The sequence below is a fragment of the Folsomia candida genome, unplaced genomic scaffold (genome assembly GCF_002217175.1).
Source record: "Folsomia candida strain VU population unplaced genomic scaffold, ASM221717v1 Fcan01_Sc004, whole genome shotgun sequence".
Classification (NCBI taxonomy): domain Eukaryota; kingdom Metazoa; phylum Arthropoda; class Collembola; order Entomobryomorpha; family Isotomidae; genus Folsomia; species Folsomia candida.
The window spans coordinates 9,467,491-9,489,640 of NW_019091196.1; the positions used below are offsets into that span (position 1 = coordinate 9,467,491).

The 22,150-nt window shown below is 38.3% G+C and overlaps 5 protein-coding genes and 3 long non-coding RNA genes across 8 annotated transcripts; 5 read left to right on the forward strand and 3 right to left on the reverse strand.

The window, feature by feature from the left end:
• Positions 1–39: 39 nt before the first annotated feature.
• LOC118435183 lies at positions 40–759 on the reverse strand. Its single transcript, XM_035850690.1, has 2 exons — positions 526–759; positions 40–465 (listed from the first exon to the last, which is right to left on the reverse strand). The coding sequence occupies exons 1-2, from the start codon at positions 602–604 to the stop codon at positions 59–61; spliced, it is 486 nt and encodes a 161-aa protein (XP_035706583.1). The 5' UTR covers positions 605–759; the 3' UTR covers positions 40–58.
• A 2,283-nt stretch (positions 760–3,042) lies between these two features.
• Positions 3,043–6,001, forward strand: LOC110848741. The gene is made up of 7 exons (XM_022096036.2): positions 3,043–4,715; positions 4,795–4,822; positions 4,890–5,104; positions 5,170–5,289; positions 5,359–5,402; positions 5,480–5,594; positions 5,665–6,001. Exons 1-7 carry the CDS (start codon positions 4,616–4,618, stop codon positions 5,721–5,723), a joined length of 681 nt encoding a protein of 226 aa, XP_021951728.1. The 5' UTR covers positions 3,043–4,615; the 3' UTR covers positions 5,724–6,001.
• Positions 6,002–6,183: 182 nt separating this feature from the next.
• LOC118435190 lies at positions 6,184–6,681 on the forward strand. Its single transcript, XR_004834589.1, has 3 exons — positions 6,184–6,296; positions 6,394–6,472; positions 6,541–6,681. It is a non-coding gene; the product is annotated as an uncharacterized LOC118435190 (long non-coding RNA).
• Positions 6,682–6,726: 45 nt separating this feature from the next.
• LOC118435389 lies at positions 6,727–8,503 on the forward strand. Its single transcript, XM_035851398.1, has 2 exons — positions 6,727–8,002; positions 8,070–8,503. The coding sequence occupies exons 1-2, from the start codon at positions 6,727–6,729 to the stop codon at positions 8,450–8,452; spliced, it is 1,659 nt and encodes a 552-aa protein (XP_035707291.1). The 3' UTR covers positions 8,453–8,503.
• Positions 8,504–9,019: 516 nt separating this feature from the next.
• Positions 9,020–10,774, forward strand: LOC110849108. The gene is made up of 5 exons (XM_022096483.2): positions 9,020–9,309; positions 9,373–9,636; positions 9,695–9,997; positions 10,086–10,163; positions 10,233–10,774. The coding sequence occupies exons 1-5, from the start codon at positions 9,042–9,044 to the stop codon at positions 10,670–10,672; spliced, it is 1,353 nt and encodes a 450-aa protein (XP_021952175.2). The 5' UTR covers positions 9,020–9,041; the 3' UTR covers positions 10,673–10,774.
• A 225-nt stretch (positions 10,775–10,999) lies between these two features.
• Positions 11,000–11,737, forward strand: LOC110848402. The gene is made up of 3 exons (XR_002547740.2): positions 11,000–11,249; positions 11,408–11,491; positions 11,560–11,737. It is a non-coding gene; the product is annotated as an uncharacterized LOC110848402 (long non-coding RNA).
• Positions 11,610–16,261, reverse strand: LOC110848401. Its single transcript, XR_002547738.2, has 4 exons — positions 15,869–16,261; positions 13,806–13,928; positions 13,412–13,550; positions 11,610–12,659 (listed from the first exon to the last, which is right to left on the reverse strand). It is a non-coding gene; the product is annotated as an uncharacterized LOC110848401 (long non-coding RNA).
• A 2,081-nt stretch (positions 16,262–18,342) lies between these two features.
• LOC110848393 (supervillin) lies at positions 18,343–21,596 on the reverse strand. Its single transcript, XM_022095600.2, has 5 exons — positions 21,026–21,596; positions 20,885–20,947; positions 19,920–20,747; positions 18,574–19,836; positions 18,343–18,511 (listed from the first exon to the last, which is right to left on the reverse strand). The coding sequence occupies exons 1-5, from the start codon at positions 21,092–21,094 to the stop codon at positions 18,425–18,427; spliced, it is 2,310 nt and encodes a 769-aa protein (XP_021951292.1). The 5' UTR covers positions 21,095–21,596; the 3' UTR covers positions 18,343–18,424.
• Positions 21,597–22,150: the final 554 nt, after the last annotated feature.

Consider the following 22,150-nt stretch of genomic DNA (forward strand, 5'->3'; position numbering starts at 1 on the left):
AAGCACATTATTCATAAAACATTTTTTTTACACAGAGCTCAAATCTTTAATCATAACTCTACTTTGTAAATTGATCCCTAATTGGGGTTCTTTTCCTACAAATATTTTCACACCGTCGGGATTCGTATATTTTGCATATTGGAACTCTCTCACCATTTGATACCCAACTTTCAAGTAGGCTTTGTAACTGTACTCTGAGGTGACCACGACCTTTTGTATTAAAGCAAGAAAACTGCATCAATATGTACAAGTAGACTAGTTTATAGATTGTTTTGCAATGTCGCACCTTTGCTGCTAAACATTCCTTATCTTTCTTGGCATATTCTACATTCTTCCTGATAAGCTCTGTCCCGATGCTTTTGTTCCAGTACTTCTTGTCCACGGAGACGAGCAGGTTGTCCAAAATCCGGGGATCTCTATCCGTCGTCAAACTTTTTATGCCAAGCAACTCGGCAGCATTAAGTCCTGTCAAATATTTAGAGTAACGACAATGTGCACCTTTGTGGAGAGAAAGTTGACCCAAACCTTCGTCAATCTCGTCAAGAAATACACGAATTTGATGCATTATTGGTTGAGAGGCTGGCTCCAGGAAATCCATCATCATTGGCAATTTGGGCTGCTTGGGGTCAATCACGACGGCGACGCTAATTCCCACAACTTTCCCCGTACTTTCATCTATCGCTTTCGCACTGATGGGAATACTTCGAGAAAAGTTGGCCTCGATGTATTTGGGAAGCCAGTCGCTCACCTCCTTCTCAATATTGATGCCTAAATAGCAAAGTGATACGTTTTTATTCGCGACACTTTTTGTCTCATTTTTGTCTCAATTCTCGCCTAAAGCAACACCGATGGGTTCGTGTCTATAAAAGTTGTGGAGTAAAAAGTCCGTCACCATGAGATGATCGGGGGTGTTGCCAATCTTGGAGATTTTTATGTTATTGGGAAGACCTCCTACTGGGGAAATGGCTACATAACAGAATTAGATGACAAGTTTATTTTACAGGGGGCGATTTGAGAAGTAATTTGTATTATGAAAGCATACTCACAGCAACTTGCTCTTCTTGTGAGATATTGACGGGGGAAAGTAGGCTTGAGTCGGATTAGTTGTCTAGTTCTGGATGGAGTGAGCATATTGTTAATCGGATGAGGAGGTTGAGAGGTTACCTAAATATGTGTATTGAGCATCCGTCGTGTAATATGAGAGAAGGATCAGGAAAGAAAATCCTTCTATTTAGTGGGGATTTTGCTTGCCTTATTTTTTTCAGTAATAATATTTTCGAAATATGTAATGACATGGTGTTGCCAAGTTATATGCAAATATATTTTTGCGTGTAACGTTAGCTTGCTCATAATTGTAAGGGACTGTAATAGTCATCTCCGACACTTATCCAGATGAGGTTTTCCCAACCCATCAACATCGGGGTTTTCCTCTTCCTCTACTCTCCAAGCCAACTAAGGAAGTTGTCTCCTAAATGTATTTCATATTTTACAAATCTGCTTTTGTGTGTGTTTGCTTAACTAAAACCACAGTCGAAAAAAATGTACTCGACATCCGTTTATGTCTCTGTTCAGAAATTACGTCTACATTTTGGAAATTAATATTGAAATCATGTCAAATACATATGTACGTCAAATGCATAGTATAATTATCCAATTTATTCGCATGAATACATCAAAGTTAGCTCGGTTTACATAGAGAATTTGTCGCTGTGTAATATGATTTGAAATAAAGCCACCGTCATTTCATGACCATTCAGTAGCAGATGCTTGACCCAAATTCCGACTATAAATGCAGAAAGTCTTCCCTTTTCGCACAATAATCTCATTCTATTACCACCAACCCGGCTTAAATATGTCCCGTGTCGTGTGCTTCTTGTTCTACTCTTATAGATAAGTATTTACTACTTACTACGGTTTGATTATGTCACGAATATGTAAGTCAGGTTTACTTCCATGATAAAGTTGGGCGTATGGATTACGTCGAGTTAAGCAACGTGTCACCGTACACACCACCACCACGTTCTCCTGGAATGAAATGAAATGAAAAGGACGGAGTGAAAGTAGGAAGGAAATCGATGCGAATTGTATGAAACTCGACAACTCCGACAAAACTTCCTTCCACACTAAACACCTACGTATACCAATTTAAATACAGAGTACACTCTTCTACTCGCTTATGTTGTATATACACCAAATTGAATAAATAATGCATTTTTGCCAAGTTTGCGATTATGCGTTCTCGTATGTATTCCACCTGATTCCACTTGAGTTGATTACTCCCTCAGTCAACATTTCTCTTTGGCTGACAGCGTTCTTTTAACCCCTTTCCAATTATTCTTCTTTTCAAAGTTTGGCTGAATCTTGTACGAAAAGAATGCGGAAGATTACAATCTTAATAGAATTTACGTTTAGAGAAAAGTGATTTCGGAGAAATGTTTGCGATCGAATTGTGAATAGACACGTTCCTAAATTCGCAGTGAACGTGTCACAGGAAGCGTGTCAGAAAAGTGAAAGTGAAAGTCACCAAAGGGTCGAGACAGAAGATACGTACGTGAACTTGACAACTATTGGACATTGACCAAGAAATTGGAGCAGGAAGGATCCCGACAACAATTGACAGTTGAGAAGGACCGAGATGACATGAGGATTACGGTTTCTAATTCTACTATTCTGAACTAAACTGAATTACGTCGCCTTTGTCCTCTTCGTGGTGCGTGTCTTCGGATTTCTGCAAACTAGAGCAGCAGATGAATTATGTGCAGTTCGAATCATACATTTACTACAAGATAGGATGTAGAGCAGTATCTGTAGTGTTGTAGGAGTGGATGTGCAATAATAAAACGACGAGCTGTGTCTCGTAGTAAGCTTGACTGGTATTGAATGTGAAAGACAGTAGTGGATGAAGAAAGTGTGCATTCTGGGGAAGGAAATTCTGGAGAAAGTGAGGAGGAAGAAAGCCTCATACGACTTTCTCTCCTCGGTTCATTCAGTTTCCCAATTTAATAAGAAAGAAAGGCACGATTGAACGATTGCAAACTGTGCCATGTGGATTTTTTCTGGTTCGTGAGTTTTATTCGGTTTGTGGGATACAATCTTTGATCTCATTTTTCACATTGGAAGTGAAACAAGTAAGTAAGAAGCAACCTCTCAACTTTCGCCCTTACGTTTTTCCCCTGTCCTGGGTAGCAAATGGAAATCAACGTCTCATTTACTTCAGAAGAGGCAGAGAGACCCGTCGGCAGTAAATAATAAGCTCAATCAATTGTGCACGTTTATCAACCATAAGTTATAGTTCATATATATATATTTCTCGTTAAAAAGTGTGTCAGTCAGTAAAGCACACTTCTTCCGCATCCATATTTACTACTTACTACTACATCATAAAGTTTACTGCTGAGTGGACAAATTAGTTAATAAATATGCTGCCGTTATTGCATGTTAAACTTTAATAACAACTTTACTCATGGACATGACCTTCAATCTCTCTCATCGAATTGACAAAATCTGGATGACGTGACTGGGAAATACATGTAGGAAGCCCACGTACTAATTTTGGAATCAATCCCACTGAAAGGTTTCAAACTGGAATCAATGTTTTTTAACGAATGAAACAGAACATGAAAAGAACTCTGCCTAAAAAAATCAGACACTAAAACTTTGTGAATTCTGCTTCCGCCCACGTATGCATTTGCCACACAGGATTCTCTCTCCTTCCATTTGGTGAAGTGCATTTAAATTGCTAAAAACCTTTAAACGATGGGCAATTCCACAATAATTTATTTGATTCGGTGCAAAAAACATTAACCAGGCGACGGACAGACGGACTATTCCATTCCCCTAATTGAAATTGGAATGATGCTGTATGGGAAATGATGTGCTATTTATTTGCGGTCCGTGAGAAAGCAGACTCGCGAAATTAGCACTTTTAAGCTCCACCTCATCGCATATATTTCCATGTCCAGCAGAGACAAAATATATCGGATTGACTTTCGTCATCAGGATGTGCATCTCTGAAATTGTCATTGGAAGCAAGAAGAACAGCGTTTTAACTTTGTACACGATTCAGATTTCAGTCAGACGGAGAGTGAAATGCATTAACTCTATCTCTGTGTTATCTCATCTCTCACATGCTTTTTGGAGTTTGGCTTAACCAAATGCACCCATTCTTCTCCTGATAGATATGAAATTCATCTCCGTTCAACAAGCTACTACCCTTTTTCCTCCCACAGCAGCGTCAACTGAAGTGGAATAGATCGAGTGTCTGGATCTCTGTGAAACTTGCGAATCCATTTATTACCCTTTCCTAGCTCCGCATCCATCCTCCGTTTGGTGCATGGAAAGATTGCAGCAAGTTTATTCGCACAGGGACAGGAGAAGAATAAATTGGACAGAGTTTCAGTAGCAGCGTATAAACTGTTGCCAATGTTGTGAAGATAAGTAGAACTGAGTTTTGTTTCATTCTGCACAACTTTTTCTCGCGAGTTAGTCGTTCTTTGGCAACAAGAACGAGAACAAGTGCAACTCAGGAACGCAACTCCTCAGAGAACGCAAGCAACGCCGTTCTGCTAAAATCTAGAAAGCTTATTCCTACAATTTTTCTTACATTCGAAGGAAAATGATTCGGTATGAACTTATCACGAGAGAGAGATACATCGCGGTTGCAGACTTCTTGGTGAATGATTTCTTTGTGAATGAACCGTTCGGATTGGCACTGGGTGAGTCCTTATCATCCAACTGTTTGTGTATTTATGAGAGAAAAAGTAGTTCACTGATCAAGTTTGAATAATTATTTAGGTCTCACATTGGATCAAGTTAGGAGATGGTAACAAAAAATTCACTAGTGCAAAAAAAACAGTGCAAAACTGTATGTCATGATGATTTCCATGCAGGTTTGCCGACTTCCTCTCCCACATCCTTGACACCTCGGATCCTGTCTCATACGTCGCATTGGATTCCAATAAGGATGACAAAATCGTTGGAGCGATTATAAATTTGATCGCAGATCCTGAAAAAGAAGGTCCACGGTCGATGAAAACGTTTCTCGATCCGGATAAGGAACCTATAAAAATTCAGATTGCAACATTTCTCGAAGATCTTGAGGATGGTGGGTGAAAAAATGAAGATTTTTTTCCGACAGTGAAAGACACATTCGAATTGTTCTGGGTATAGGTCTCGACATTTACGCAGCCATGGGTCAACCGAGCTCTTCCAAAATACACGCCTGTCTATTTCTCAGCGTCGCCGATGGGTATGGGGGTCAAGGGATCGCGAAAGAATTGGTGGCCAATGGTAAGCAGTAGGGATTTTTGAATATTAAGGTTTTTTTCATATGAAAAATTTCTTGCTGAAATTTATTAGGTGAACGTGCAGCCAAAGCGATTACTGGAGTCACAATAGCAATGGTTCGCTATTTAGAAATCTGAGTATTATAAGTATTTCGAAAAATTCGTAATTTTTATGACTATGTTCATGGTTTCAGACCGACGTGACGTCTGCCTACAGCTACAAAGTGTATTTAAAATTAGGCTATAAAATGATCAAAGAAGTCGAATACATGTCTTATCAAGGTCACGATGGGGTTTACATCTTCAAAGGCGAGTCTATCCTTGAAAATCAGCATATTTTGTGAAAGCATGATCGAAAAAGTTCTTATTTTCATTTCAGGGAAGGAAAAAGAACTCGGAGTTCACACCCATGCCAGAGTCGTGGCGAAATTGTTGTGATGCATGTCGACGCGTTTTTAATTTACAAGTTTTAGAATGGAAATTACATATGTACATACATAATATGTATATTCAAAAGGATACGTTTTGTACACGAATTAGCAATAATAATTGTAACATGATGATACAATTTCACAGAAATCATTCCACCATATGTATGAAACTGTGTATTAACTATTTTATCATGTACATTACAATTTGAAATAGTAAATATTATGATAGAGTTGAAATGTATAATAAAATTTTAATGTGCCAAATAAATGCATAAGTATAAACAATGTGAGCCATTCTTCTACTTGTAAATACATAAGTGCATATCTATTTCAAGTTTTAAAATGAGGGTAACTCATACATTTCTATATTTCGGTGGAATCTGGATATTTTCAACATTTGGTAATTATTTTCTCTGGCCTTTTTCACATATCAGGCAATAATTATATACATTTCAAAATACATGCAGCCAACTATGATTTCGATCCATTCAGAATATGGGAAATCGGCGTGAATTCGGAAGCAAGACAGGATTTATTACAGTTTGACATGCTGGATGCTGAAGATATTTATGTGAAAAAGGTGAAAATTACATAAATTACTATAATTCAGGCGTAGGTGTAGGTCAGGTTTTAGCATTTATATAATTTTGATAATTCAGTGTGGCATCAAACTATAGAGAGACGTGAATTACAATGACTTTCTCATTCCTGTCAAACAAATTGAGGGTGTGCATAATCTACAGGACGATCAGCAAGGTAGCAAATTTACATATTAGATAAATCAACATCATATCACCAATTTTGAAATTCATCATGCTTTGCAGAAACCCCCACCTTGCAGAACTTACCACGCGTCCGTCACTTTCATAATTTTAGATAAATCATAAAATCTAAGGAAACTAAGTTACCGTTACCAAATTAATTTGTAATTATTTACAAATAAAAATTTGCCAATTTTACTTCAATTAGTTTGAACTAATCATTCATTCGGCCAAAGTTCATAATTAGGAATGGAATCCGAACTCGCGGAACTCAATGCTAACTTGAGCCGCTTGCAACTAAATTTTTTACCCAAATCCGACTTTATTACAGACGACTCTATTGACCCAACCGACCAAGAAATTGAAGTAGAACCACCACTCCCATTTTCCTACCCTGACACCTCCACCTCCAACCAAGAAGACATCATCGAACTTGAAGAGTTATTCCGCTCGAGACTTAACTCATCGCCACAACCCATCAAAATCACCACCACCACCTCCTCTTCCTCCGAAGAACCCTCAATGCCAGCTACCACCGCGGTCATCAAGCATAATCTCACTCAACCATCTTTCAAGCTGCGATACGCCTCCGACTGCACGCTATCCTTCACCCTTTGCTCCCCTCTCACCCCCCTCGGTCTCAAAAACATTTTCATTCAACACCAAACCCTCAAGTTTGCATATTTTCAAGCCGGAATAATTTCAGACCAGGTATGCTTTGACTTTCATGGGAGTCTCTGCCTCCCATTCCTCAAGAAAATCACCTTCCAAATCCCAGCATCACCCTCAGATCACACCGAAACTGGGCTTCCCCACGACTTTAAACGTCTCCTCCACCTCCTTCAACTCATTACTTATGGACGCCTGGAGTGTCTTCGGTTCGATTGTGATCCACTCACGGCAATCCGAATTCCACTCATTTCCGCCTTTCTACCCTCCTACGAACCTGAAGACTCTCATCCCTTGAGTGACCTCATCCTCAAAAATCGTGACACCCTTCACAGCATCGTAATTGGACCCACGCTGCAAGAAATGGTCATACGAACCAATCCTGCCCCTTGTCCGGGGGTTTGTGAGCCAGCAAACTACCCCAAAATTGAGAGCTTCACCTACTTTCCTGACGTCCCAATTCTTCCCTCCCTTTCACCCATTCTCAGAGTACAGAAACATTTGACCAAACTGATCGTCACGCTGAGCCATATCGATGTTTGGTATGACGTTTGTCATGCGATCAGATCCAGTTGCAACAATCTTGAGAGTTTTGGGTTCAATCTGGTCTCCCTTGATGAGGAAGCGGCCATAGTCGACTTGAAAATTCTCCGCGTTTGCGAAAAGCTGAAAGAGCTGAGTATTCAGTTTGAAGGGTGTAACGTTATCGGGTGGGGATTTATTCCCAGGACGGTTACTACGCTAAACTTTCTCGGGGGACAGTTGACCAATGCGAATACGGAACTCATGTCGTTAGCGTTGCCGAATTTGGAGGATGTGAACATGTTTTTGGCGAAGCCGGCACATCAAAAGAGTTGTGAGTGTGTGTACTTTATAAGTGAAATGGCCAGAAATTATTTAAAAATATTAATCTTTATCCTCAGCCAACACTTTGCCCTCAGACAATCTCGACGTTTCACGTGGTAGTGGATTAGACCCAGTTATCATCGACATTATTCATCACCCCGCATTCCACTTTGTCAAAGCTGCGCCCAGAAGTTTAAAGTCTTTCAATGTCGAATGTGACGTTGGGGTGGAGCTGAACTGGGAGGATTTGCGAAAAACTTGTGCATTTCAGAGAGAATTCAGACTCGTCGAGAGGTCAGAACTTGGAAATTTTTCCCTGGAGAGGGAAATGGAAAACGATGACCAAACCCAAGAGGGGGTACAAACAAATCAGGGAGAAAAACGTGGGAGCGGTGGGGAAGAGCAAAATTTAAGGGCATCGTCACTATTTTCTTCATGTTTGGGTGCTTTGGGACTGTAAATTTAAATCGAGGAAAACTTGCATCAAATCCTAAAGAAAGACACAAATCATTAAAATCATGCTATCATAATGTACATATATTCACTTGAGAAAAATATCAGTAATAAAAATTCTATGTAATTTTTACCCAATAAATGCCTCATTATTTGTAAACATGTCCAATATGTTATCAATCGAAATGCCCAAGTGCTCGTTACCATGAATTGACATCCCTATTTATGCTTATTATGTAGGAATATTTTGATTTGCACAATTGTTACAAATATCAACAACCCATAAATATTTGTATCTCTATTTCCGGACAATTCATTGAACACAATATGGTAATAGCTGACGTGGCTAATAAATCTTGACCTGGGCTGATTGACACAAGGGTGTCACAACATTTTGGAATATTTCTGAATTTATATCTTTCATGATGTGGCATACATTTAAAATTTATTTACTTATTTCGGGCTTGGTTGGTAAGAAGCTGTTTTTTCATAATTCATTTTCTTTTTTCATTATGTATGAATGCCTATTTTGATACATATAAATCACTTTAGCCCTAATCCTACCTGCTGGAGCCACCCCAATTAAAGCGACCAGCATGAGCATGAGCTCGACAAAACTGCCCCCAATGTACAAATCTTTTGCTGCGAGTGCAAACTCTGACCCCGACAACAATGCTGGCGAAAGTGGCGTCAAGGACCAACTCAGCAAACCATCACTGGCCGATTCTCCGACCAGTAATTCCCCCGAATTATCAGTGAAAGAACCATCAAAGAAATTCGAGCAGGAGTATTTATCCATAATGTCACATAATGACCAAAAGTCAAATCGAGGGTTCAGCGACAAATATTCTGTTCACGATAATTGTAAGAAACTTGTAAACAATATCCAAAGTGGGCTGTCTCTTATGTTACAAATTGCAATTTCAGGGCAACCAAACTTTACACCAACATATCCCCCAAATAATAAGAATATTCCTGCTAGCTTCCGTAACAATGGGCCATGGAGCAACAGTAATAATAAGAATAATGAAAGGATGGAAGATCAGAGGAGACGATTTGAGGACCATTCCGAGGTTCCTTGGGACGCGGACACTAGAAAATTAGGATTTGACCAACGCCCGTGGGAAGGTAGTGTCCCTACGTCCGACCATAATATGAATGGAACTTACTATTTCGGACCGTCAGGTTCAGGTCAGTTCTTAAAATGCGTACTAAATGAGATGAATGCAAAATTGCGTATTTCACACAGGAACCCCAGATTACAACAAGTGGGGAATACCGCCATCACTCCCTTCAGACCTTGCCCACAACGACCTTATCAATGGTGAGCGTGAGGTCAGCAATCATACTCCTCCAAAACACCAAAAATCTCTCATGGAACGGTATCGCGAGTTCCATCAGGGCGTCGGGAAAAATAAGATGCAAGGCAAAGAAGCTAAAGGGAAGCATAGTCCCAAAGGAAAGACGCCTTCTAATTCAATTTTCGACTCCTTGATTCCCATGAAGTTTAAGAAAAATAATGAAATTGGATTAGACGAGTTTATTCGACAAAGTTGGTGACCCATAATTGCTCATAATTACTTAAATATTTTGCATAATTTTTTCAAAATTAAAATTTAAGCAAAATTACTTTTTTATAGAGTTCAAGCCAAAACCTTCCAAGAAACCAAGTTCAAAAAGCTTCGGAGCTGGTAACAAAGTTCCCACTAAAAAACCAGGTAAGCTAAAATTAATCTCTTTCACTAATACATAATTAACAACGCGTAGTAAAAATATTCATTATCCAGGCAAGCATACTCCGAGCTCACCCTTATTCGACTCTGCCATCGAAAACCACAAAACTCTCTCTACCAAACATTTCCGGAAACCTGACAAAGTTCCCGCAACGATGCAACAGTTTCGAAAAACGATGATGGCTCAACACAAGTTTAAACATCAGCCTGAAAACTTACAGAGAAATACATACGCTCACAACATATTTGGAAATGGTCACAAGAAATCGGCTAAACTATCGGCAGCATCGCTGGTTAAACCGGGCGACCGAGAGCAGAAGTCGCTCCTCTCAAAGAAGAAGGAACTCATGGAACAAATAAAGAATCGTGGCATCCAGAGTGGAAACGCTAAAAGGATGAAGGCCTTTGGTGTTAAGGGTGCTGAAGACAAAGGTGTTATCAGAAATACGAGAACCCCCCTCATTGAGAAGAGGAATAACCTCGTGCAGATTTAGAGAAAACTGAATTTCTGTAGCGCATTTTATTTTTGAGATTTAAGAACTTAACTTATTTATGGCATTTGATGCGAAATCGAGAAATAAAATTTGTAATTGAACATTCACCCGTTAAATTATTACGAACATGAGACGAACTTAATGAACTATGGCTCATTTTATATTCATATAACATCACATAAAACTGTTATGTATGTAGTAAATGAGAATCACTGCTTATTTACTGCTTTAATGGCTTTTGTACTTAATACAATACAATACAAGGCAACATGAACAATTCATAATTATAGAACCAATCTAACCATACATACGATTAGTGACCGGGTTGTAGTGACTTACAGAACCTTGAACTGGAAACTCGTTCAAATTGAAAGTACCAAACAGTATGGTACTCTATAATATTATTATATTGCGATAATTTGTAAATTGATCTTACAAAGAGACAGTAAAACGAGTTTGATTGCATCTACAATTATGGAAAAACAGTCTTACACGATGATAAGGTTTATCATCCTGGTATTCGTTTTGATCAATAAAATCTTATCGTGCGACGCCGTTTTTGATGACGAGCTCCCAGGTTAGTTAACATTTTTGCAGTCGTCAACATCCCTAACTTTAATGGTGGGACATATTTATAACGTGTCTCACAATCGTCCTCAAGCCACTGGAGACACAATAATAATGGTAATTTGACCCATCGTAAAATAAATCAGTCTACACAATTTTTTATCGCAGAATTCTACTTTGGAGAGGCGTCTGCGATTCACCCGATGGGCCATTTTGAATCGACAGAGTTAGACGTACCATCGATGCATTGGCGTATGTGGGCATTATATACGTAAAATATGTACGTGGAAATTTAAAACTGTGCAAATCTAAATTTTTAGAGCATCCCAAACCTGGAGAAATCATGGAGTAATTAACGAATCCACATGCATAAATTTTTGAGTCTTTTATTACTTTTTCCATATAAAGACGTAGACAATCAGACTTTTATAAAATTACTCGTCACTCCCGGAAATATTCAATGGATAAAAAATATTACAAACACTGGAAATAATATATTTAACATAAAATAGCAGTCGTTTATATTGCGTTGAAAATAAATACGTATTTCACTATTATAAGATTGATTGCAGTCTGTTGAGTTGACGAAACAGTGTTGATTAGTACATACATGTTTACAGCGGTTAAACATTAATTACGCTACTTACTTATAAGGTCATTTCGATATTTGCATTACAGGAGATTATTTTTTTGTATTTAATAGTAGTATTGGTACGTTCCGATGAAGAAATACTATAAATTCAGGAACTTGGGTTCTTTTTGCATATTTTATCTTTATGGGATATTGCGTATGTATTTGTATAACAATAAACTTTTGACGAAACTGAAAACGTGTCAAAAGTTAAAAATAGCTTGTAAATATAATATAATGGGCCTCCTCAGACAGATCTCAAAAATTTCGCTTGCTTCGCTTGGTTAGAAATGTCGCTTACGTTAGCGAAGGTGCATCATCACCGTCACTCAAACAACCAATCAGAGCTCGCCATTCTAAGCGAGCCAAAATCTGGGGAAGCGAGGCTCTCGAGTAGAGTTAGTGTCGCTTACTTTTTCTCTCCTCATCTGCTGCTGTTGTGAATTTTAAAATTCGCGCACAGTCTCACCTTAACTGTTTGTCTCTCTTTGCTGTAGCAAATCTTTGGGCGAATTATTAAGCGAAAAGAGTTCAGTCAGATTTACTTCGCTAGTTCGCTTAATGCAGCGAAATTTTTAACCAAGCGAATCAAGCGAATTTTTTGAGATGTGACTGAGGAGCCCCAATATTTGAACACTATTGAAATGATTGGCCAAAAAACTGAAACACTGAAAACTTGGCAAAAATAATAGTAAATTTCGCAACCAACAAATATAAATTCTGAACTTATATTTACAAAAACGTCATAGATGATCATTTCGCAAATTAATTAGAAGATTTTGAAAAAACCTGAAACAAAAGTAAACCCTAAAATTAAATTCCGTTAGTAAAATAAGACACACACAAAAATTCAATATTGGGGCTCCTCAGACACATCTCAAAAAATTCGCTTGATTCGCTTGGTTAAAAATTTCGCTCCATTAAGCGAACTAGCGAAGCAACTCTGACTGAACTCTTTTCGCTTAATAATTCGCCCCAGAATTTGCTACAGTCAAGAGAGATAAACAGACAAAGTGAGACTGTGCGCGAATTTTAAAATTTACAGCAGCAGACGAGGAGCAAAAAAGTTAGCGACACTAACTCTACTCTGGAGCCTCGCTTCCCCAGATTTTCGCTCGCTTAGAATGGCGAGCTCTGATTGGTTGTTCGAGTGACGGTGATGATGCACCTTCGCTTACACAAGCGAAATTTCTAACCAAGCGAAGCAAGCGAAATTTTTGAGAACTGTCTGAGGAGGCCCATTATAAATTATAATAGCCAGCAAAGCGCAATTTCCTCACAGTTTAGAAAGTTTTTAAGGCCGATTAGGGCAAAATCATGCATACAAATATTTTACGATTTCAGAATCACTGAAATTAGCAATCGAAGAAATAGAAATAGTCCAAAAGCTTCAAAAAATGTCACAAAAAACGACACATCGTGAACTAGGTGAAAGTCAGAGGACAGATAGCTCGAAAATAAACCCCCACCACTTTTAGCAGGCTTCTTAATTAATTATTTGAAGTATCCATCTTTCCCCAAAGTAGGATTTGGAAAGCCACCTTTATTGTCCTGGCTGGTTTTCTGAGTGGGTGTGACTCCACCCACTCCTACCCCAGAGGAAGACATCCCCGCGGCTCCCTGCTCTCCATCTGCCATGTTTTGAGCCTGCTCCTGTTGTTGTTGCTTCCTCAAATTCCACTAATTAAGGTAAAAGTTATAGAATAATTAGTGATTTTGATATGTTTATCTAAGTCATGTATCTTCCTATTTTGATTCATTTTATAACAAACTATCTCAATTTGACGACTCGTGTCTCGTAGCATTTAGCATAATTTCTTGCGTCATGAAATTGAAATTGATGTCCAGGGCTGAAAACCAGCACTTGTGCTGACGCTCGTACGACACCGTTAATAAAAACTTATATCAATCAATCAATCAATTATTTTTTTGTACCTGTTCTCTAAGGGCTATGAAAAATGGAAAAAGAGACTGTTGCGGTTTAGGGACGTGGAAAGACGTCGATGAAGTGTAGCGATTACTGCGGTTATCATTCATTTCGGTACAAATTCGGAATTCCTGAAGAAAATAAGTAAAACCTTCAATTAACCCCCTACTTGTATGATTCTAGCCTTCTGGACCAATCTTTTTTTCGCGTTTTTTGCACGTTTCAGAGCATTCTAAAACTTTTATTTTTTCACTAAAAAAAAACTTAGAAAAATTTTCGAAAATTTTTTTCGTCGAAATTCTACCCTCCGTATCGTTCTTTTTTTAGGGTCAGAGTAAGGCAGATGGTGCGCGATGTTGCCTCCCATTGTATCCTCACTATGTTGCCTCCCATGTTGCCTCACTATATTTCCTCCCCGTGTTGCCTCCCATTGTTTCCTCACCATGTTGCCTCCCGTATTTCCTCCCTATGTTGCCTCACAATGTTTCCTAGGACTGCTAGCTAGGACTGCTAGCTAGGACTGCTAGCTAGGACTGCTAGCTAGGACTGCAAGCTAGGATTGCTAGCTAGGATTGCTAGCTAGGATTGCTAGCTAGGACTGCTAGCTAGGATTGCTAACTAGGACTGCTAGCTAGGATTGCTAGCTAGGATTGCTAGCTAGGATTGCTAGCTAGGAATGCTAGCTCGGACTGCTAGCTAGGACTGCAAGCTAGGATTGCTAGCTAGGATTGCTAGCTAGGATTGCTAGCTAGGACTGCTAGCTAGGATTGCTAACTAGGATTGCTAGCTAGGAATGCTAGCTCGGACTGCTAGCTAGGACTGCAAGCTAGGATTGCTAGCTAGGACTGCAAGCTAGGATTGCTAGCTAGGATTGCTAGCTAGGATTGCTAGCTAGGACTGCTAGCTAGGATTGCTAACTAGGATAGCAACGCTTCCCACGTACCTAGTTGATCTAACCTAACCTGCTCGGTTCGCTCGCTTAAATACGAACAATACCCCAATATGGGGCATAATTACGATAATAGTTGACACACTTTTCCCCAATAATCTAGCAATGCCCAATAAATTTGCCGTATTGGTTGGGCATTGCTAGACTATTGGGGAAAAGTGTGTCAACTAATATCGTAATTATGCCCCATATTGGGGTATTGTTCGTATTTAAGCGAGCGAACCGAGCAGGTTAGGTTAGATCAACTAGGTACGCGGGAAGCGTTTCTATCCTAGTTAGAAATCCTAGCTAGCAGTCCTAGCTAGCAATCCTAGCTAGCAGTCCTAGCTAGCAATCCTAGCTAGCAGTCCTAGCTAGCAATCCTAGCTAGCAGTCCTAGCTAGCAATCCTAGCTAGCAGTCCTAGCTAGCAATCCTAGCTAGCAGTCCTAGCTAGAAATCCTAGCTAGCAATCCTAGCTAGCAATCCTAGCTAGCAGTCCTAGCTAGCAATCCTAGCTAGCAGTCCTAGCTAGCAGTCCTAGCTAGCAGTCCTAGGAAACATTGTGAGGCAACATGGGGAGGAAATACGGGAGGCAACATGGAGAGGAAATATAGTGAGGCAACATGGGAGGCAACACAGTGAGGCAACATGGGAGGCAACACAGTGAGGCAACATGGGAGGCAACATAGTGAGGCAACATTGTGAGGATACAATGGGAGGCAACATCGCGCACCATCTGCCTTACTCTGACCTTTTTTAGCGAACGAAGCGAGCAGGTTAGGTTAAATTTGCGTACCCGTGTGTCCTAGAGCGTACCGTGTGTCCTAGAAATTTGCGAAAAGTCTTAGAATGTTCTGAAACGTGCAAAAATGCAATAAAAAAGTGGTCCAGAAGGATAGAATCTTTCAAGGGTGGAAGGATTCTACCCTTCTGGACCACAAAAAAGGTGGTCCAGGAGGCTAGACCTCAACCCACTACTTTCCAAACACTCTTCATATAACTTTGACAGACGAAGTATACAAACATATATACGTCAAAATACAAATGTCAACAACCTCATACATTCCTTCCTCTCCCATTATCCCTTTACTTTTCGAACTTAAAGATAACCCTCAATTATCAACCTTATCTAAAAACCCACCTTAATTCAGCTGTGTCTTATTTACTTTTCTGCGTCTCTGTTGTTGTTTTTTAATAGATGTTGCAACCAACTGCGTTACAGGATGAAGGAAAATGAGGTCTGTACTGCCTCAAGTCAAATACGGAACTGATCCAACAACTGTGAAGCAACGCAACCTAAATAGCCGTGGATTCTACTTTTTGTGAATGTATAGATTTTGACAGAGTGTAGCTACACTAAATCCGTTACGTTCTTCCCGAGAAAGTTACATGCATATAGTCAGTTGTACAACAAAGAGGGACGGATGGCGTGGCTTATTTGGGGGAGACGTGGTTAAAAATCCGTACTGTTCCGGGTAAGCAAATGGAAAATTCAGCAAGAGTATAGCCCAATTCCTGTCGAAATACTCAGAAGTTCTGAGTCAGAACGATGTATCTTCTATGACCACCAGCTAAACATAACCCGACCGTTCTTTTCTTATGAATCGGTCGGTGGTGCAACAAGCAGCGGCCATAATGCAACTTTCGTGCTGCACGTAGCCAAATTTCTCTATTTATCATGAGAGGCCTATTGTTTAACATGTATGAAAAACAAGGTTGATATTGATGGTTTGGTGTCCGACTTCAGAATTACGAGAAGCGAGGAGTTAATAATAATAAAAAAAATTGTATGAAATGCGACGCGAGGACGCATTTTTACGGGAAGGGAATGGTTCACCTCGGGTTTCTCATGAAGTGAGTGACTCAAATTCTGCCCGTGCAAAAATGAACTTGTACATATGGATAAGGATGGGCAAGTTTTGCAAATTGTAGCAAAATTTATTTATTATGCAGAGGTTTGATTATAAGTGCAAATCATGGAGAATGAGTGATAACTGAGGTTTGACTTTTAACTGGGTTTGAATGTCAAACATGTGTATAAACTTGTCAGATATCAACTGGATAAATGCGGAGAGAGCTATTTATTATTTTCTTACCTTGGCTTTTTTAGTAGTGGTAGTGCAAAATGCGTATTATTTCAGTATTTGTTTACTATCTTATTGACTTGTGCTTGTCCTGAGAAATTTTCCTTGCAAATGGTAGTTTTTTATATGGCTGTATGTCTGTAGGTAGGTGATGAATTCTGGTCTACATTTGCAATGGGCTTTGCATGGGGTTTGCTTTATATGGTTGTTTGGAGCAGTGAATTCATGCTTTGAGTCACGTACATTCATGAAAATGAAACCTAAATATTTCTCCTTATTATTATTATTTATCACAATTACACTGAAATTAATTAGATTAAATATCGATGCAAATGAGTATAACACTTCACTTCTGGGTCGTATAAATGAAGAATATTATTGATGGATGATTAGTCTCTTTTATGTATAAGGTTTATTTGCAAATGCAATTTATATAGATAGACGAAAATTTTACTTTAAGATTAAAGAAATAATTGCATGAGCCCAACTAAAATTGCAGTTTAATTTGATTTGTGTGGCCAAACAGCCTACTGAAGATAGATACGTATGTATAGAAGTACTTCTATATATGTCAGTATATGCATTGTGCATATCGGTGGGCATATGTATATGATACATATATTTGTATGCACTCCACTTGTTAGGTTAATGATCTTTAAACCAATATTAATTGGTTTAAATAAGGTATGGTCGGAAATCGGAAATGAAAGAAACATTTGAAAAAATTCCAGTAAAATCCGAAAACCTTAATTAATTCGAAAGAAATTTTCAGGGGTAATAAACAAGGTCTCTACCATTCCATTTTTTGCTTGATACGGGCCATAGACCCGGGTCTATGTTTTTAACAAAGATAAACAGCCTTCGGAATGATGAAATGAAGTTTATAAATTATACACCTGTCTGTAATTTCTAGCTGATTACCAATATGTAAAAAGCGATGCAAACATTTGCCATTTTTTCCAATTGCGAAATTCTGCAAAATTTTCTAAATTTGAATTTTGTCATTTTTTGAAATTTCAGCAAAATTTAAATGTTAAACTTCTTTTAAGCATTACAAAAAAGTTTTCAAAACCCAATTTTTCCTTACTACAACACGATGGACCTAAATTTTCAAAAATTTAAATTCACAATTTTTCATGAAAAAAGATAACACGACCAATGATAGTCTATTTAACGTGTTATTCAAACTTGTTGGCTAAATTTATTTTTGCAAGTTGTAAAAAATTCTGGAAATTTGTATCGTTAGTTTGTAATATGCTTAATAAAATAACTTTTCCATACCTCGTTCGACATTTTAAGGTTTTTGGAAAACTGGAAAAATGTTCATCTCGGAGGGACCCCATAGGGTCCCTCCACTATGGCATATATATAGAGGGCTTAAATATAGGGCGCCCTATATTTAGATTATCTAAGAGTAAAGCGTACACAAACAGTAAACGGTCAACAGTATGAAAAATTATTGTCCATAACATATGAAAGTATAAGTCATGATCAAAAGTAAAAAAAAAGCACGAATTAGTCATAATTCCAGGTAGTAGCAACTGGGTTGATGCTTATTTTCGCTAATAAGTTGAAATTGACCAATATAATGCCTTTAAAATAAAAATCTGTCTTTATTTATAAAATACGCCTTTGGTTAACAACTTTTTCCTCCAGCCAGCTAACTGTCCAAATTCTTCAAGGCTCATCTTAAATTTGTCCTGTAAAATATTATTATTAGATGATGATTATGTATTAGAACTTAATAATTAATGTGACTCACCTCTACGATATCTTTCCCTAAGCACGTCCCCACCTCCCCCATTGGATAAAAATCTTTAAAAATTCTAAAATCAAACTCTCTCTCCAACTTGCCCTCCCCAGAATCTAAGTCCTTCAAAAACTTTATCAAATAACTCCCCGTGTAACAAAAATACTCTTGGAAATAATCTTCCAAACTGAAAGCTACGAAAAAATCGTCAAAATCTAGTTCCTGTAATGCAAATAAAATACTTTTCCTCTCAACAAACGAGTCTGTGGATAAAATTAAACAATTTCGTAAATCCCCGATAATAAAATAGTTCAAGTTCCTATTTAATTTTACAATTTTGAAATCTAAAAGTTCATAAATACGTAGTAAGGAGTGTTTCAGGGTTATTTTGTAAATTTGTTTGTGAACATTTCTAACCAGGAGTGCGTCAGGAACCAGTCTTTCCAATTCACCGTCAAAATACTCTCCATCTTCATAAAACTCATCAACTTCTGTGTATAAACTAACCCCCTCGTGTATCTTTCGCTCAAAAATATCAGAATTTATTCCTCTAAAAAACTTTGCCCCTCCCACTAACTCTAAAAATATGCCAGGTTCACTCCCTTCCTCCACACTTACCTTTTCCCCTTCAGAACTTATAGTAATGCCAAAAACGGACTCAAAATTTCCTTTTAACGAAAATAAGGTTGACAATCGTCCCCTGTCCAGCGGATTACACTTTGACCCATACCAACAGAACCAACATGTCCTTTCTCTGCCCTCTGTAGTACTGCTGGGTTGAGATTTGACCAACCGGTGGGTCGTATAAGTTAACCGGTATGTCCAGTGGATCAAGTAACAATCTGTAGTGTAAAAGGTCAATAGGTCAAAGTCAGTGGTGGTGACATTTAAGGTAATTTTAGTCTTTGTAAGCGTGATTGTGCTTGTTGAGATTGATCTTCCCATTGTGGGATCATCTGAAGTGATATTGGTCAGATTGTTAAAGGGGATTGAGTCGAGTGTGAGTTGGGTTTCCCAAATGCTCGAGATTTCAGAAGTGGTAGAAATAGATGTGCTGTGATTGGTTCGGCCACCACGTGATGATTTCGGTTTCTTGCCAATTTTACTGTTAAACTTGGTTCGAAATTCGATCGGCTCTAAGTTTTTCTTTATTTTTTTGAAGGTTAAGTACTTTTCAGATCGAAAGACTTCAAGTGTCGCTTCGGGTAGGTTTGCTTTCTGGAGTGGGTCTGTATAAAAGTAAAGTTCGGTTCCAAAATCAAATATTCGAGGACCCTACGTAAATTAAGTCCGATTAAATATTTTGCATATGTATAGTCCTCAGTAAATAGTAAATTAGTAATCGATAATAGCGTCACCTTCACTTCTGTCAACTCCCACTCCATTTCCGCGCCCACCCACCCCGCTCCATCCCACTCGTACATTTTGATAAGTACCTCATTCTCATACCGTAAATCCCCCTCGTCTCCTGGATCCCCTTCATCCAGCTCATCCTCTTCTCCACCTCCTCCTGCAGGGGGGAACTCCTTAAGGAATGCCCTCCAATTACTCCCTTGGTAATAAACGCGACACGCTTTCTCCCCAAAATACACGAAAAATTCGTCACATTTGGTTTTTTCCAACAAATTGGCATACTCGCCATAAAAACAGTACACAGTATCCTCAGTTCTTAACACAAAACAGTCATGATTAGACAAGTTGGACACTTTGATCTCAATTTGAATCGGAATTGGTCGCTTCCTGCCCTTAATTTTGTACAATTTTTTCGTCTCCTTCTTTATCTGGGGAGTTTTAAGCGGAATGTTGTACGAGCAGGTAGACTGAAGCGCCTTTGCGACCACTGTCGTCGTTGATTGTTTTTCCGCTATCACCTTTTTAACTGGTTTCCTCGGTCGGGCAAAGCAGTAAGTCTTGGAAACCGGGAGAGGATTGATTATCGGAATTTCAACATCCAAATCAATTTCAACCCGTTCAGAATCTTGTACTTCTTTTGGAAAGAATGATTTAAAATGAGAATCATTCGGATTGTACGAGTGGGGGAGGTAGAACGATTCATGTTCGATAACAACAGGTGGTTTATCCTTATCTGACTTAAACTCTTGTATGGAAATCTTATCTCGTTGCAGTTTTCCATTCACGGTGAACAAATGTGCATCTTTTTGACCTACCCGAGCCTTCCAAGTCGTCTGAAAAACAAATTGCAAAGCTGATTTAAATAAATACAGATCAATTTTCCTTACATATGTCAACAAATTGTCTCTGCTTATTGGGAATCGATTTAAACTATTCTGACTGTGACCATTGTAACTTTTAAAATTCAAACCTGGGAGGTTGTAAGGAGGGTTTTGACCGTTGAAAGCGTAGCTGGGGAGGAGGAATCTTGTGGCTAGAAAGTAAATTTTATTTAAAGAAAAAATAAAATAAGTAGACCTTAAAAATCTTGATTTCTTATAATTTTTCCTACCTTTTCCACCCGTTCTTTCCAACTAAGGGAATTTTTCTGTAATTCCGCAATACGGTCTTGAAGCGACATTTTTTAGTTTAAAAAAATGGAGATCTTTCTTTGTGGAGGAATGTTGTCGTTAGTGCTTTTTTGGACTGTAAACACTCGCCTTGTTTGCAGTCTGTAGCAGCAGAGAGATTATGGGGATTTGAGAGTGAAAGGAAAAACATTGGGCTTGCTTTGTGCCATACGAAGTGTGGTTAGCACCCAAAATATGGCAGTGAATTAATTTGCATAAAGAGATGTTTTTTGCCAAGATTTTAAGATTGGGACGTGTTTCAGAATTTTGCAAAGTTATTTATTTATTTCGGAGAACAGGACAAATCAGCACAAATTGATTGATACCGTTTACTGATGTGTAATGTGATATCGTTCTAGTCATGTTCTTTTTTTACTCGAGAATGTGATTGTATAATCAATTTACGGAATAAAAAAAGAGAACAATACTGATTAACGACAACATAATGTGGTTTGATTTGAGTTGGTTGGTTGGTTTAGTTTGTATGGGTCTAATTTTAGCTGTCAGCGTCAATAAAATATTCTTTTATGCATGGTACGATGTTCTAAAAAGTAAAAAGCATGGCCTAATTTATCAATTAAAGTACAATGAGTCTAGTAAATAATTCCACTTTGCACAAGTGGTCGGGGACGAAATTAAAGCTGTGTTAAAAAGTTTGCATGCAAAAGAATGCAAACAATCGTTGCTACTTTTTCTACATAAGTAAACATCGAATAGTTCTTGTTCTTGATGCATGAATTCGCATACGACGAATTTTATGTAAAAAATGTAGTTTATTGTACTTGTTCCGTGTCTCACGATCTGATGTTGATACATAAATATATGACGTATCGTTATACATTTATAACCATTTTAAAGCCTACCATTTACCATTTAGTTCATGTTTGCAAAAATAAAAATTTCACCTTGAATTATTCAGTTCCAATTATTATTCAAACATAATGAAACCTTCACCTCTAAATTTCTAACCAAACCAAAGTTCAATAGGTACATAATGTGCATGAAAAAAAGTTTCGAAACTTCCTGCCTGATTTGATTATTAAAATTATTTATCATGTCATCAATGT

What these genes read in the sequence shown, in the direction of transcription:
- LOC118435183 (XM_035850690.1), bottom strand. Translation starts at nt 604, where the DNA reads ATGATGATGGATTTCCTGGAGCCAGCCTCTCAACCAATAATGCATCAA. An exon ending in TCTTGACGAGATTGACGAAG is followed by an intron (nt 466 to 525) that starts GTTTGGGTCAAC and finishes AATATTTGACAG; the next exon opens with GACTTAATGCTGCCGAGTTG.
- LOC110848741 (XM_022096036.2), top strand. Translation starts at nt 4,616, where the DNA reads ATGATTCGGTATGAACTTATCACGAGAGAGAGATACATCGCGGTTGCA. An exon ending in CTGGAGTCACAATAGCAATG is followed by an intron (nt 5,403 to 5,479) that starts GTTCGCTATTTA and finishes TCATGGTTTCAG; the next exon opens with ACCGACGTGACGTCTGCCTA. An exon ending in TGGGGTTTACATCTTCAAAG is followed by an intron (nt 5,595 to 5,664) that starts GCGAGTCTATCC and finishes TTTTCATTTCAG; the next exon opens with GGAAGGAAAAAGAACTCGGA.
- LOC118435389 (XM_035851398.1), top strand. Translation starts at nt 6,727, where the DNA reads ATGGAATCCGAACTCGCGGAACTCAATGCTAACTTGAGCCGCTTGCAA. An exon ending in GCCGGCACATCAAAAGAGTT is followed by an intron (nt 8,003 to 8,069) that starts GTGAGTGTGTGT and finishes CTTTATCCTCAG; the next exon opens with CCAACACTTTGCCCTCAGAC.
- LOC110849108 (XM_022096483.2), top strand. Translation starts at nt 9,042, where the DNA reads ATGAGCATGAGCTCGACAAAACTGCCCCCAATGTACAAATCTTTTGCT. An exon ending in TTTCGGACCGTCAGGTTCAG is followed by an intron (nt 9,637 to 9,694) that starts GTCAGTTCTTAA and finishes TATTTCACACAG; the next exon opens with GAACCCCAGATTACAACAAG. An exon ending in AGTTCCCACTAAAAAACCAG is followed by an intron (nt 10,164 to 10,232) that starts GTAAGCTAAAAT and finishes TTCATTATCCAG; the next exon opens with GCAAGCATACTCCGAGCTCA.
- LOC110848393 (XM_022095600.2), bottom strand. Translation starts at nt 21,094, where the DNA reads ATGTCGCTTCAAGACCGTATTGCGGAATTACAGAAAAATTCCCTTAGT. An exon ending in CCCTCCTTACAACCTCCCAG is followed by an intron (nt 20,748 to 20,884) that starts GTTTGAATTTTA and finishes TTTGTTTTTCAG; the next exon opens with ACGACTTGGAAGGCTCGGGT. An exon ending in GGGAGTTGACAGAAGTGAAG is followed by an intron (nt 19,837 to 19,919) that starts GTGACGCTATTA and finishes TAATTTACGTAG; the next exon opens with GGTCCTCGAATATTTGATTT.